The sequence below is a fragment of the Strigops habroptila genome, chromosome 1 (assembly GCF_004027225.2).
Source record: "Strigops habroptila isolate Jane chromosome 1, bStrHab1.2.pri, whole genome shotgun sequence".
NCBI lineage: Eukaryota > Metazoa > Chordata > Aves > Psittaciformes > Psittacidae > Strigops > Strigops habroptila.
In genome coordinates, this window is record NC_044277.2 from 22,005,166 (window position 1) to 22,021,514 (window position 16,349).

Below are 16,349 nucleotides of genomic sequence, written 5' to 3' on the forward strand. Positions count from 1 at the left end.
ATTTCAGAAACATAATTCGATAGGGAACTATACCAGAAGTCTTAAAGCATGAAAGACAATCTACATTTTTCTTCAAGGTATTGTATTTAACAACTACAACTTTTTAAATAGTGCTTTCAACCCTATCAACACCCACAGCGTATTCTTAAAAAGAAATGCAAAGAAGAAAGTGAAAGGTAAGAGAACAACTGCAAACACTAAAGCTCACTCCTTCAAAGTCCTACGTGCTAACCAACATTTGAATGGCGCTGGCTAGCAGGATGACACCACCATTGACCTCCATGCCCTTCAGTTTCAGGGTGCAAGTTTCGAGCAGGTTATGTCTTTATTTGCCAAGCAATGTAGGCCAAGTGCAGGCTCCAGTAATGGTCCGTGGCTGTGCATACAGTTTACCTGTTAGTGTGGTCCCTGCCAGTCTCAGGCCACAGCAGCTGGCACTTTCTCAAGCAATGCTGGAGAGACCAAGCATGCCAGAAGCTGTCCCCAGCCAAAGTGTGCAAACATATCCTTCTTAGGTGTTCTGTTGTTGTTGTTTTGTTTGGGTTTTTTTCTCTCCTTTTGGAAGTGGAAAGAAAAGCTGCAAGTGGGTATGTGGATATCAACTGAGCCACAGAGGCCACCAAGCCTCAGGGCCACAGACTGTTTTCTGGAATGTTTTATTTAGTAGAACACATGCCAGCTCAGAGACTGTATTTCTCTTTGTGATTCACAGATACACTTCAAGGGAGAAGGCAGGAAGAGGATGTCACCAAATTGCAGGCAAAAATCTTAAGAAACAAAGGACAAACCGTGTGTGAAGAACTGCCACCAAGAATATCACTGAAAATCCTAAGCAGATATTTTCTACAGATAGGCGTAACACTAAGAGCAACAGAATTTTCTAATACATCTAATTCAAAAGGAATATATATTAGGAATTCAAATTTTCCTTACTATTTATGCTGCATAGCAGCACTTCAGCTTTAAGACTGTAAGTTTTTCATACCTTTCATCAGTCTCAAGTTAAGCAAAATGTGGCTTTAACCCTGAAAATCCTACGCATTTTGAAATAAATACCATTTGCTTGTTTCCAGTGCAAATGCCAGACAATACTGATGGCAACAGTTAAAATCACCAGGATAAAGTATTCACCATGTGCAATCACTTTCTCTGGACAGATAGATATTAGTTAATAGGCTTATTTACTTTCACTGAAGACTCTTGACAATTAATTAGGCTAAATAACTACACTGAAAATTCTACAGATGACCACCCTTTACTGTCAACTCTGCTGACTTTTCTCCTCATGGACAATACTGAAAAATACAACTGCTTCCAATTTACATTGATTAAAAGTGCACTTTTAACAGATTTGCTGAATGCCGCCTGCCACATCTGCTGAGAAGCAGTGACGTTAAATCTGGACTTGATTTAAAAAAAAAAATTAAACTAGAGGTTTCCAACTGAAGTTAATTTGTAGTCACACTAATCAAGCTGCAAGTCGTACTCAGAATGCAAAACCCCTCCTGGACAGAGGGTTGTTCTTGGTAACTGACAACAGCTCCTTCCAGAAGAGTGCAGTTGGAAAGTGCCTCAAAACGTTCATGTTGAAACTTGGTATGCCAATATCACTGCAGATTAGCAAGTGTTCCACACAAGTTCCTTAAGAATCTTCATCCTTATACACAAGTATGGCCTACTTCAACTTTTATAATGAAGGGTATGTTAAACCATATTATCAATGAAAAATCATTCTGTTAAAACTGTGTTAAATCACCGTATATTACTATTCACAATTTGCTATGATATATTGACATACCTACTCCTCAAACACAAAGATGCACAGTAAAACAAATTTCTGAAAGGGTCAAATTCACAGCTTAGAACAGCGAATTTGAAAACATCCTGAAAACAGCTACCAATAAATTAAAAAAAAAAAAAAAAAAAAAAAAAAAGTCTGATTTAGTATTTATGTTCTTTGATGCATTTTCTAGGTGATGGCAGGGAAGCAGGGAAGTACAGAGTGCTGAAGCAATGCAGTGTGCTCCCTAGACTGTTCACATCTGAGGCAATTCTACACAACCACCTCTGCAGAACCCAAGAGAATGACTGTTTCTGTCTGGTTTTGCACAGCCCGTATCACTGGCATATCTCAATAGTTCAAGCAGGTTTTTACATGTGCTAGCTCTAACTCACATGACGCTGATGTGCCTGAAACCCTCTCCTGTCCCAAATACGGATGGCATCTGTTCAGGCATGTAATATCAGATCTTTCCTGTTTCGAAGGATACCCTGAATTTGCATCTGGCAGTTATATCCAATTACTGACATAACTAATAGTCACAACTGAATGCTACAAAATGAGTTTCATGTGTTTTCAACCTGTTTCTGCTTCTGACCCAGGAAAGGAGCATGCCCCTCAACTGCCCATGTGAAACACAATCCACACCCAATCTAAATTGACATTACTCTTGATTTACTGTGACTAGTCAATAAAACGGGCTGCCAAAATCAAGACCCAAGTGTCAATTTATTGGAAAACTTCCTAGATTTATGATCTAATGTTCACAGCCTGTGGATATCTGGCTCTGTGTTTCCTGCCAGCCGGGCCTGCTTGCTTCTTACTAGCACAACTGCACTGAACTGCATGATGACTAGGTCCCATGACTTTCATGGTCAGAAATCTGTGATTTCTAGTTCTAAGCCGCATTACTTCATTGAACATGCCCTGAAAAGATGTTTCAATCAAAAAAGTAACAAAGACAGTTCACCTGATCGCCCATTATATACTTTCAATCTTCTCTTTAGTGAAGAGCAAATCCTGAAATCTCCTACTCTTAATGAAGTAGTACCTTGATGGTAAAGGCCGCATAAGCAGGAGCTAAATTCTTTGCTAAATAACTTCTTACTGTGCAGTAAGCCAGATCTTCATCTACTACATTGCTTGTAAATCAACGCAAACTGCTCTCACTCTGGTCAATTCCCTGACACCATTAAAAACACATGGGATTTTCAAGATGACCCACAAAGCACACATGAGCAGGTGCACATCCCGACTCATACTGGAGCTTAAATGAGTTTACAGGCTTGTGTAATGAGTCTAATGATGAATTCTGTCAATAAGAATACAGTTGTATGGAATACCACTACATGGCCTTGATGAAGGGAGAGATATTTGCCTTGTAAGGGATACATGACAAAACAAAAGGAAGTAAAGCTGTATAAAAATACAAATACCTTTACAGTAGCAAAAGCTTGAGCAGAAATCCAAAGAGCAGTAACATAAGGTCTTTAGAATCCTCAGTTTTTGTAATGTTAAGTGAGAAATTAAAAAAGTTAAACTAAATTATGTGTACATAGTAACCATTTGGCAACTACATGGTGACAAAGTCAAAATAAAAGCTAGGAAGTCAGGTTACAAAACACAGAATGCTGATGTTCAGGTTGCTGGCAAAGTATGTTTCTCAATAATGTTGTATAATAGTTAGCCAAAAGGAAGTTATGACCTAACATGCCAATCTAATGTAAATGTAACAGATTCTAGAGACATAGTAAATATGTACCTTTACAGTTAAATCTGTGTTGAAATACTAAGAACAGATATATTATATAAATGTTCTTAAGAGCTCATAAAAACAAAGCCTACAGAAAATACACATATATATTCTATGTGAGGATCTTTCTATCTACAATTCCACAATGATCTTCCAATATTGTGAGAGTACATATTAATAACATAATTACATCAGGACTGGAAACCCACATCTTTCATAAGTGAAATAAGTGCCATCATATCTCTGGGCGGCTGAGGTGCCCAGCACATGAAACGTGACTTCCTTTAAAAAGAAATTTTAAACTTCTGTCAGCTTCTGTCAATAAAAGCACTGAGGGAAAGAGACTTAATCACAATGCAACACAAATCTCATGTTCCAACACAACTCAAACCTCATGTTATCAAGAATCCTTCCTCACCAGGAACTACTTCACTAAGATTAGCACACTGCCTATGTTTAAGCTGAAATTTATTTCCTAAGACAGTACCTGCAGAAAACCGCTCAAAAGAAAGAATCTTTGCAAAAATTATATCCATGAGCCTCCCAAAGATTTTGTTCGGTTACTAAGATCCACTTGCAAGTTTCTATTCCAGATTTTTGTTCTGATAAAGTAACAATTCAGAACAATCAATTAACTGCTCTGTATTCTAATCATTAAAGTACAGGCCATGAAATCCTAGGTACTCATTTACCCAGCAAGCCCTCAACTTTTTGATAAAAGGTTCATTCACACACTCAAATTTAACATGACCAGCTATTAGTTAAGTCTGTACTAGTGCTTCCTTGCAGACAGCAAGCCAGCAGCTATTGCTTTGGTCTCAAAATGAGAAAGAGAAGACTCATTATCAAGGTAACGCATCCCTTCGAAGTAGACTACTGGACAAAGAAGCCGAATAGAAAAGATGCAGGGACAGATCACATCATCCCCATCTATAACCTTATTCCACCAGTATTTAAAGTCTCAAAGCCTGTCACAGGTGGAGACAGTAAATGAGAACCTTCATGCAGTCCAGATAAAGGAAAATGAGAGTCTGGAACACTTGTCATAGGAAGGGAATTTAGAGAAGACAGGTGAAGAAAAGAGGAAAAGCAGTAAGATAACACACATAACTGGAACAATATCCAGCTCAAAATATACTAACAACATACTTCACTATGAATCCAAACATCAGAAAAATAAAGGAAGGCTATTCAGAATCTATATTCTTTAATGTTACTTTAATATTCTTCAGAACAACAATAAAGTGATATTTTATAAATGATAGAGGGTTATAACACTGAAGTGTCTTATATTAGATTATCTCATCTGTTACCACAGACATTGATTGTAGCCAAAAGAAAAAAGAAAAATAAATCAGCTAATTCCTCTCAAGATTTCTGTTTGGCAATAAACATTCTTGTCATTCATTATCGGCTTTTAACCATATTCTGTTAATTCTCAGTTGGTTTTAGACATCCTCTTGAAAGCTGCTTTACAATCTGGCATGGAACACTACATAAAGTAGTTGTAAAATATTGACATTAACATTGTATTTTGCATCTTGTTATGCCTGACAAAAAGACCAGATGTTTTTGCTTTCATATAAAAATAGATTAGCTATACAATTTAAAAGATGTCTATGACTTAGTTAACTAGTGAGCTTGAGCATATTTCATTTACAAGAAAAAAATGCATTAACTGAAATTAAACCAGACATCAATCTAGTAGGTAAATGAAACGACACTTTTGTAACACATATGGTTATTTAATGGACTTTCGGGGCTGATGTTGCTGAAATTTCATCTGTTAAAACATGCTACCTATGTTTATCAACTAGTTTTAAAAAATAAATATTACTGCAGTATTTTATACATTTTGAGATTATTATATTGAAACTAGAAAAGAAAGCTACTCTACTGATTTATGTCAGAAATAAAGTTGAGATTTTCACTGCTAACTCAAAACACACTACCTGAGGGATTCCATAACAGTTCATAAAATGTCTTTGTTTTTAAAAGGTATGGTCTGTGGTATATATTTTCTATGCAGAAATAGAAGAACACATGTAGCATCAGATGTGTGTACTTTAAGAAACTCTGGAATGTGAAATCTAAAAATCCAAATAAAGCAGGTGGTATAATTTGGGGGGAGGACTGAATTTGAGTTTAATGACATTACCAGGTTATCCTACCAGACTAATTCTCACTCACTGCATGACTTCAATGAAGCTCTCAGTCCTCATGCTGATTTCGATTTAGTTCAAGTGCTATTTGATGCGTTTCATCTGGAGTTTTATTCACTTCAAACTACACTTCATTTAACCAGGCTGCTGCTGTACTCATTTGTTTTTCTACTTTATTACCCGCAAATTGGTGTTGCTTAGTTTAGATAAATTGTTGGAATAAGTTAATTTTATATAATTATTTCACACTGTTAATAAACAAATAAGCTTTAGAAAGATATTCTATCATAGGGAAAAATGTGAGCAAACTATTAAAATTATTTTAAAATACACTAGACCCCAATAAGTGTTGGTCTTAGAAGATCTGCTAATAAGTGCTGATAGATCATTTGCTATTTTAAGTCAGGACCACTCCCCTGCCTCCGCACCCCAAAACTACTGCTCGTTTTTATTTCTCTATGTTATTAGTCTACCATGCTCTATTTTCCAGCTGGGCACACATCGTAATGCAATGTGTTTTTAAGAGAGAGAAAGTGAGCAAGACAGAAAGCATGAGAGAAACAGAGAATGGATGGGAGAAGGAGAGAACATTAGCCCAAGACCATGCACACACAAGATAGAGCATGCAACAGTGCATGTGGAAAAACACGAGAAACCAAGCACGAGTGAGCAAGAGATTCAGCACAGCAAGCACAAGCACTCACAAAAGAGAGCAAAAGGGCACTCATGAGAAAGCACCAGCACTTGAATACCATCAACTTGTCAGATGACAGATTTTTTCCAACTATTTTTCATCTCTAAAATAATTTTTTTGTTTCGCACACCTAACCATGAGGTTTATAATGTACTAAAGAAATTTAAGATTACCACCAAACACTAACACAACTCCAGTTTACTAACAAGGATCACTGACCAGAGCTTAGTGTTAAATGTCAGGTCATGTCAGGCAAGGCTGTCAATCCTACCAGAGTACTAAAGCACTCTGAGTAGTGCTGATTATGGGTCATCCTGGTAATATTTATTATTTTTTTGCAAAATGCCGTAACAGAACAGCAATTCATTTGAAGCAGTCAGTACTTTTCTAAACTATTGATAGAAAATATGAGAAAGTCAATTAGGCTGCTACCACCTGGTGGTGTGCTGATTATGCTAAAAACCTCTTATATTTAACATGGTATCACAGCTTGTGAGAGATAAACTAGTATATTCTCTACGTAGCACTAAGAACAAGCCTTTTTGGTTTTTAGATGCCATTAAACTTTCACAAACAAATGTTACAAATTAGCTATACAACACAATGTTTGAAGCCAAAGTATTTAACACATTAATCTGCTTTTCTGTTATCTTATTCTTTTATGTAAGATTCTTTATATGGATTTAGTCTTAATGTAGTCTTTAAGCAGACAGCTACTGCTCAAAACGAGGGAAAAAGAAAACTAACGTCCTGTCCAAAGTACTGCCAAAACACATTTTCATTTAAATAGTTTTTATAAATACAATTTTTAATTAATAAAAACTATTACATACTGACATTAATGTTCACAAGACTTAACCTGTAGAGCTGAATTTAAATACTGAATTTCTATGGCATTAAAGTTAACAAAAAAAAAAAAATTATACAGCTCATTTCATAATACAGCACAGAATTGTTTTCAGAACCTGATCACAACGTTAAAACACTTCCAACTGTAATGACTAACAGAAATAAAAGTCTAGAAAAGACTGTCTTTTTGTGGGGTTGTGGTGTTTTGGGTTCCTCCCCTGCATTTGTTGCTTTTTATTTGGTTGAGTTTAAAACAGTGGCAAGGTTTCAGCTATCCTTAGAAAGAAATTTGTTATTCATAACAGACTTAATAGGAAAATACGGCAGAAGAGACGGTAAAGTTAAGGCATATATAGGGAGCCTGGCATTTTTAAATAATTCATTAGAAACCCAAAAATAACTGAGTACATTACTTAAATAAACTGTATACGCTTAATGCTCACCAATATTTGGGAAACTTGATCAGCTTGCCATAAATCGCAGTACTGAATGAGGGGATAACTGGAACAGGGATGCAGTACAATCCTTTACTGTCCAAAGAAGTCAGAGCTGCTTGAAAACCAAATATCTGAAACAAATTGAGTTGGTCAAAGGGTATACTATTGCATGATTAGATTACTTTCAATTTACTTTTATAACATAATACACACATTTTTAAATATACTCAATAAATACAAACCAAACTATTATTTTTAGATAATCTATTTTCCCCTCAAACACAAATATAACTAGAAAAATCTACCTAAATAAATATCCTAACAGGAATGCATACAAAAAGTATCTTCTTCACTCAAAAAATAAGGTTTAACTGTGCTCTGAATTCAAAAAAAAAAAAAGAAAAAAAAAAAAAGAAAATCTGGATTACAATTTATCAACTAAAATACATTATTCTATAGGCTTTAAATTTGCAGATTGCACATTGTCTTTCATATAAAATAAATAAAATAACTTTTTGTAATTATAACAACATTTGCCTAAAAGAGTGGTATTTAAGGAAATTAGAAGCTTCCCTTAAAAGCTTTTTTCTTAATAAGAGCATCTAAAGAAAGGTTCAACATAACTATTCTTTATGATTTTTCCCTGCTCAATATGGAAAACAAATGGTAGCAGAGTTAACTTTTTAACATCCTGTACCACAATTCACGTAAGAACAGAACACTTTGGCCTATATTAAAGCTAGCAAATAAACCCTATGAAACTCAAAACTGAAGCCCACATTTTGCAAACACTGATCAAACAGCTAGTAAAAGCTTTCTGAATAGAAAAAAAACCTCTCAAATGGAAAAACATACAGATGACTTGCAATATTGCCACCCCAATCACTTTAAATGTGGTAAACATATCATCCAGAAAACTTAAAGCTTGCCATACAATTCTGGGACATAATTTGTTTTAGGCAGGTAGTAAGAATTTCATTGTTTAAATCTCTACTAAGATATAAGCATGGAACTGAATGGATAACTAGAAAAAAAATGAAAACAAAGTAAAATTAACAGCAGTAGTAGCAAATATTTAGATTTTAGTAGCACCCAAAAGGTTTCAAACGGCCTGAGCACACTCTAAAAGGTTGGAAGGCCTGTTTTAAAACTCCTCATGAGATTTCACATTTTTGTTTTACTAAAATCTCAAAGCAATTTTTCAGTAGCTTCCTAAACTATCTCCAACCTCACAATAAAAGCTCCTCTCACATAACGGATCTTTAACTGAGAACATTCAGAGGTTTTTCCTCTTATAATGAAAAAAATGAAATTGTTTGGTAACAGTTTTTGGTTGCACACCTTCACTATCATGGTTTTGCTCTATTAGTACTGCTGGAAGTGATGTTTTTTCCTCATAACATCTCACAGAGTTTCTAAGTGCAATTCACTGCCATCTACTTGCTCTATCAGTGCTATCCTAGAAGAGGGGAAAGGCGTCTTTCCAAATTATTTTAATTCAGCCTTGCCACAAAGACCTTGGGCTTCAGTGTGCATAGTTTCTTTGTGTGAAGTTCTCTGTTCATGTTACAAAACATTTGGCTCAAGTCAGAAGCAGCAATCCCAAACGACAACATTCTGCAAAATGTGTTTATTCTACGTCCTTTTAGATAAGCTGAAAACCTTCTCCCAAGAACCCTGCTAACACTTAAGATTATCTACACTTGTATTAACTTTTTCTCAGCACACTGCAGTAAGAAACAGATTTCAAGTCTTCTTTTACCTTCAGATAGCAGTGTGAGTAACAGTAATGAAGCAGGTTGTCGGATGGCTGGCTGAGGCTGCTGACCTTGTGCACCAATTGCTCGGCATACATCGGCACCGAGTGCTCCAGGTTAACCTTGTCCACCAAAATTCGGATGGAAGGTAAAGGCCGCAGGGGCTGGAAGCTTGCAGCATTTAACTGGCCACTTACATTCTAAGGGAGAAGAGAAAAAAACATGCAATTATTTTGCTACAGATGTACTATCTATCTATCATATTTATATATTCTTACCTCCCCCCACACACAAGTAAATCTACATGTAATAAACTGTTTATAGATACCATGGTCTTACAGTCATTATAATATGAATCTTTTCAAAATAATCTCTTCAAAGTTTAAAATGTATGTATAAACTTTATTCCAGAATTGTCTTGGGCATAGGTGTCCATGTGCTGGCAGTGAGGGAGCTGCAGGGGCAGCCTCTGGGAGGGAAGACCAGAGGCTGCCCTGTGCTGGACATGGCCGGTTCCATTGCAGGGCACATCTGAGCCCATCATCACCTCTGTGGAAATGTATTTAAGAAAGGTAAAAACAGCAGACAGGCTGAGACGAATCAGGGATAAAAACCCAAAAGTGAGAAACAGCAATATGAACAGCAAGGTCAGAGCAGGAGGGGGAGGAGCTGGTGTGCCAGGCAGAGGAGCAGAGAGTCCCCTGCAGCCCATGGAAGAGACCACACACAGCAGAATAGACCTCCGTGCTGCAGCCTGTGGAGGACCCCACACTGGAGCAGCTGGGTATACTCTGAAGGACCCTGTAGCCTTGTGCAGAGCCCACACTGCAGCAGATTGTTCCTCAAGGACTGCATCCTGTGGGAAGGACTCACATTGGAGCTGGGGAAAAGTGTGAGAAAGATGGAGTGGCAGAGATCAACTGTTATGGACAGACCACAACACTCCATTCCCCTGCGTTGTGGGCCTGGAGCCAGAAAAGTCAGGGAATGAAGGAATAAAGTTCAGTCTGGGAAAAAAAGGGGATGGGGGAAAGATCTTATTTTGATCCTCGTCTTTGTTTCTCACTACCCGAAATATATTTTAATTGGCAATAAATTAACTGTCCCCAAGTCAAGCCTGATTTGCTTATAATGATAACTAGTAAGTATCTCCCTCCCTCTTCATGATCTCAACCCACCCTATTCTCTCTCCGTTTTGCTGAGGAGAGGGAGCAAGACAGTGGCTGGGTGAGCACCTGGCAGGCTGGCCAAGGTCAAACCACTACAAAAATATGCAAAGTCAAAATATTTTGTTCTATAAAATATTTGTTTACATTTTTATCACTCCAAAGCACTATCAGTAAACGCATGCTGATCTAACCTTTACACTGTCATATCACAGTCATGCCAGACACACCCCGGAGCAACCTGCTCCACTTGGGCTTGCTTTGAACAGGATTTTGGACTCCTGGAGATCATCTCCAGAGATCTCTTCCAATCCAAATTACTTTATGAGTCTAAAAATTTTATTAAACTTGTATCAAAATAGGACGATAAGTTGATGTATGTATGACTTCCAATCTAAATTCAAAATTACTATTTTAAATATGCTTGGCTTTACTCATTATAAAAATACTATCTGTCCATGCCCATAAGGTGAAAAGCACCACAATCCACTGGGCTACTCAAGGCTGAAAGGAAATAATACTTCCATCAGGCACCCAGCATTGTCCCATCTTCTAACATCCACAAGCCTATATCCTAATACATGAAGAGATAAAGAGATTTTCCACCAGTTTGCTCACTCCAGACAGCTTAACTGAAAAGAAGCAGTCTAAATTTTAAAGAGTATGCATACTTACTGAATAAATGACTCATGCTTAAAATTTTATATATGCTGCAGCCTAGAGACTAGTGAATCAAGTGAAGTATTAGTGTGTATATTGTGCGGATTTTGATTCACTAATGAAAATGGCTATACAAGCACACTATAAGAAATGCTGTAAATTAAGAATTTTGTCCTCTGTCCTCTTGCGCATACACATGCAATCTTAAATCACATACACATGCTGTAAATAAGCACATTCAATAAGAAAATACAGCACAAGTTGGTGCTCCCCTAGTCACCATGTATCTATTACGTTATCAAGAATGTCATCATCCCTTCCATCATCTAATACTACACAAATCTGTCTCTAAAATACAAACAAACAAAAAACCCACAACTTTTTCAAATGGTTTTCATCTTTCTTACATATAAATGCTTCACAAATACTAATACAGTTATTTTCACAACACCTTCAATTTATACATGATTCTACAAGCCTAGCTAGTTGCCGCACACACCACTTGTCTTAGGTATCTGAAGTTAAGGCTCATGGAAACCAAACCAATAAGCAATACATCTGGCACATGGAATAACAGCCCAGTGAGAAAATATAAACTAAATAGCACACACTGATATAAAGACCTGAATAAATATCTGCATACATACCTTCTCACCCATGATTATTGGCATCAAGTAGTCTAGTAAATTGAATTCTGCCACAGGGATTATAATTGTACACTTAAGAATAGTGAATGTTGTAAGTCGAGTCGGAATGTATTCCTCCAATGATGCTACTTCTTCTGAACTTGGTATAGTTCTATTTCCATCCACAATATCTACAATAAATCAAGATTACGTATGTTCGACTAAAATATATAAAGTATCTCCTATAGCTGCTGTTTCAGAAACGGTTAGGGTCTAGCAAAAAATTGAAAGCTTCCCCTTTACACTTAATAATTTTATTCCACACTGGTTCTACCTAAGGCTAATGCAACCATAACTGGATTTCCTTACTTTGAAATCTGAATAGTTCTTTCTTAGAAACTCATCTTAACAGTTTACCATTACTTGTTTCCATGCATTTTTACCCTGTATAACTAGTATTTCAAACTAATATATACATACCAACAGGGATACTTTCTTCTCTAAGACTCTGAATTTAAGCTAGAGTTGTCAATGAAATAAGCCCTCCTTATGCAACAGGGGGCTTGTGATTGAAACAAATGACCTCCAAAGTGTCTGACATTATTTCAGAGGTATTTCCAACATTGTTGGGGATATTGCAATTAATTTTATCTTTACTTTAGATTTTGCTCTTTGGACTCATAAAATTCCCTGACAGATTTGAAGTTCAACTATTTGGAAGTCACACTTTCAAGAACACTGAATTTAGTCTGGTTTAATTCCGTATGTTTGCATACATGCAACAGAAGCAAACCTGGCTTAGTTCTGCTGTATGGCTCATATTCATGTTCCAGAGCACAAACTATCATTTTCATTATCCGGTGTACTGCACTGCTATCGAGCCGAAGACTGAGTGGGCCCACAATGAGGCTTTTTGTAGACATCTCCTGAATATTTCCGAAATCTTCACTCTTAACTGAAGAAAGGTCTTGCTGATTCCCAGAAACTACAAGAAGTTTTATAAATAACAACAAATTATGTCAAACAACTGGACATAATAAAAGTTATCAGCTACTTTTGTTTCAAATCCTGTGATCACAGACTTATAAATACACAGAAAATACAACAATGCAAATTGAACACATAAATAAATCATGACTGGTTTAACATGTTTAAACAAACATTATTCTTGTTTAATGCAGAGCAAATAGGGTAAGATTCTGCCTTGCCTCCAAGCACAGCACAACTTGGGAACCTTTCCATTAACTTAGTATCTCTAAGCTTGTGCTTCTCTGAAGGTGTCCAAACTTCTGTAGCAACTTACAGGTGCTGATGACAGCCACGCTGTTCAAAACCTTCTAGAGTTTATCACAAAGATATCAATCCCAATCAATCAAGGAAGAGGTGTATTGCAAAGAAACTACAGATAGGGGCCCTTCAAATGTTTGAAATTATGGTACGTGGGCTAGAACAAATCACACACAGCTGCATTGTCATAAACCAGACTGACAAATGAAGATAAACCCTTCCTTCCATTCACTAATGAAGTAAAGCAGGGTCAGTGAGAATGAAAACTTCTTTAATCATTATGTCTCAGACCATTTTTAGGACTACCACAGAGAATCTGGACAGCACATACTCCTTAAGACAGCACAGTACTCCATAATCCACCTGGTCAAAGCTGTGACAAATAGGAAAGCCAGGAAAGGCACAGCCATTGCCATTAAATTCACCCTGGTTTCCACAATGTAATACATATGTCATTGCAGAGCTGCCCCTTTGATATGCTCTCCTTGTACTCATGATCATGTCATGTCACAACAACCAAAGACTGTGTAAGCAGTGGACTGACTTGTTCCATGATGATCCTTCTCAACAGCAGTATTTTTCAAGTAATTTCCAAGCTTTTATCCAGTGCAGATCTTGTACACCTACTCAGTGCAAGACAGATTCCCTCCCTTTCTCTTTTCACCCATACGCCTGGGTACGAATCAACCTATGTTCTTGGATAAATCTAATAACCTCCTGCCTTCTGTTACAGTAACAAACTAAACACAACTATACAGAACTATGACCCAAAACCACCTGAAAATCTGTCAATTCCAAATTCCCATTATGCCATCTTCCTCACTGACACAATCTGCCTGTACTAACATAACAGCAAACCAAGCTCAGGTCATCAGATTGGGCAGCTGCAAACAGCTGACCTACCCACTTTGTCAAAGAGATGCAGGATCTGTCAACTTCTGAGTAGCTGAGGCTTTGTGGTTAAGCAGCCTGGCATGGTGTGCTTCACAACTTCAAGGTAAATCTTACTTTTAAATCAAGTGGAAGAATACGTTTTATTTCTGATTGCCTGTGAGGAAACTGTCTTTTACCCTTCAGGGGAACACTTCCTATTCCCACCCTCCTTTACTGTACTAACTCAAAACAGTCTTTAATGGCAGAAGTGAGCTTGGGGGAAAAGAAATAAAGGATAGGATCGGGGTTTTTTTTCCCTTATGTTTGAACCATACTCTATAAAATGTTTTTGCTTCTAAGGACTGATGAGGAGAAAGTTTCTGAATAAATTAAGACTATGCTGAATTTGAAGCTGAGCTGCCCTAACGTTCTGCAGAATCAACAGAAGAATTAACTTGGTCCATAAAAGCCCAATGGAAGTTGATGGTGACAGCATTTATAGCCTCTGCTTCCCTTAATGATTTGTTTACCATTTCTAAGAAGAAAAAAAAAAATCTAAAAGAAAGAAAAAAGGGCAGAAAGATACTACTTTATAAAACCTCTTCAAATCTTCAGATGGAGCTGAACTTACAACCTTTTTAATAGATCCTGAAAAAGACTGGTTTTTTAAAAAGCCAGCATCCAGCAGGCTGTCAGGGTATGCTTTATTTACTGTCTAGTTAACGTGCAATTTTGTGCTTCCAATTCTACACAGTATCTAGTTCAGATGAATATCATCAAGAAGTCCAAAGAACACTACATTGCATTAAAAATATAAAGGTCAAAAGCCTTTAGAATAACAGCCTACCTTTTCAAAAGATTCACTTGTATACATTGTATCTATATGAATAATATACTGAAATGACAGAATTTATACAAACCACTTTCTTGAATAGTTTCATTTAATTCTAACTAAGTGCAAAGAGAATGTGATAGAAAACCTATTGGTTCTACAGAAGTAGATGAGCAGAGGTTACTTTTGAAACTTCGCAGACGCAGAAAGGAAAATAATTTCTAATCACTGAGTATTCAGCTCTCCATAACACATATGTCTAACTGAAAAAAATTAAAATCTTACAATGAGAGTGCTGTATAATAAACTTGCCACCAAAATAAGACAGATACACATTATGAAGAAAATTTAACTGCAAAAGTACACCCTGTTAGGTGTATAGGTCATGTAAATCAGTGATTAGGGAACAGATAAGCTACACAGTGTTTCAGGGAAATTACTGTTTTGTACTGAAATACAAAGCAAAAAATAGAAAAATAAAATTGGAAGGAAAGGACAGGCAGAATTTCAAAATCAGACTACTGTGCATGACTATCTCTCTTGTTTTCATTCAAAATACTAAAAGTGATTAATGCATTTCTATAAGTGACAGATGAAACTCCTGAGGTTAATGTTATCCAGGAGGCACTTGTGGTTTAATCAGTAATCCTATGCTTCAGGAAAGGTTAAAGGTGCAAAGAATGTGTCAAACCAAAATTGCCTTGACAGATAAAAATCTTACAATCACAGTAACTGCCTCCTATAACTTCAGTTGGGTTAGTTTTTTTAGGGGAAGGTGGTGTGCACTGATTGTAACTTAAACATAGTTAATGTCAAAACAAGAAATAGTCAAATGTAAACTTTTACAGGAATACTTTAATATAGACACCACATATTAAAAATGTAGCAAGATTTATACTGTTTTCAAAATCTTGAGGTATTTATACCATCATTATAAAGAAATAATTTACACCTGTTTGTTCATGTTCTATTCAATAATTACGTATTTGACTCGCAGTAAGGAAAAATTACGTAGAAAACTAGCAGAAAATGTCACATTTGCTTTTCTGAAGAACAAAACTATTTGAAAATTTAAGGTTTTAAGTTCTTAATTCTAGGGCCATTTAAACCCTTAATTTAAAAACTATTACTCCATTCTTTTATGTAGTCAGGTAGCTGAAATTAGAAGAGTTATACTGAAATAAAAGCACACAGTAAGCCAAGCTACATTTTGCGAGATGTCTTCTGGTGAGTGATGCAGAAAATAAAAGCAAAGGCCCTGGGAAAACAAACTGAAAGAAAGAGAAGAGAAGCTGAGGAGCGCAAAAGGTTGTCAGAAAATACCAGTAGCCTGGCCTGGAGGAAAGGTTAAAAAAAAGTGAAAAGGTATTCCTGAGTTCAGCAATTTCTGGAAAGGGTTAGTTACAGTCAGGAAAAGATATGTCATTACATTCCTTGTGCATTCAAAAAAAAAAAAAAAAAAGACAAAATACT

The 16,349-nt window shown here is 36.4% G+C and overlaps 1 protein-coding gene across 16 annotated transcripts in view; it reads right to left on the minus strand.

Moving 5' to 3' along the window:
• The window catches only part of VPS13B (vacuolar protein sorting 13 homolog B), a 444,484-nt gene that overhangs the window by 364,656 nt on the left and 63,479 nt on the right, over window positions 1–16,349 (minus strand). For all 16 annotated transcript variants that reach the window (XM_030480526.1, XM_030480557.1, XM_030480551.1 and 13 more), the window contains 4 exons: window positions 12,678–12,869; window positions 11,906–12,075; window positions 9,438–9,632; window positions 7,682–7,806 (listed from right to left, as the gene is read on the minus strand). In XM_030480526.1, the coding sequence (XP_030336386.1) occupies window positions 7,682–7,806; window positions 9,438–9,632; window positions 11,906–12,075; window positions 12,678–12,869 (682 nt within the window). The remainder of the gene's footprint in view (window positions 1–7,681; window positions 7,807–9,437; window positions 9,633–11,905; window positions 12,076–12,677; window positions 12,870–16,349) is intronic.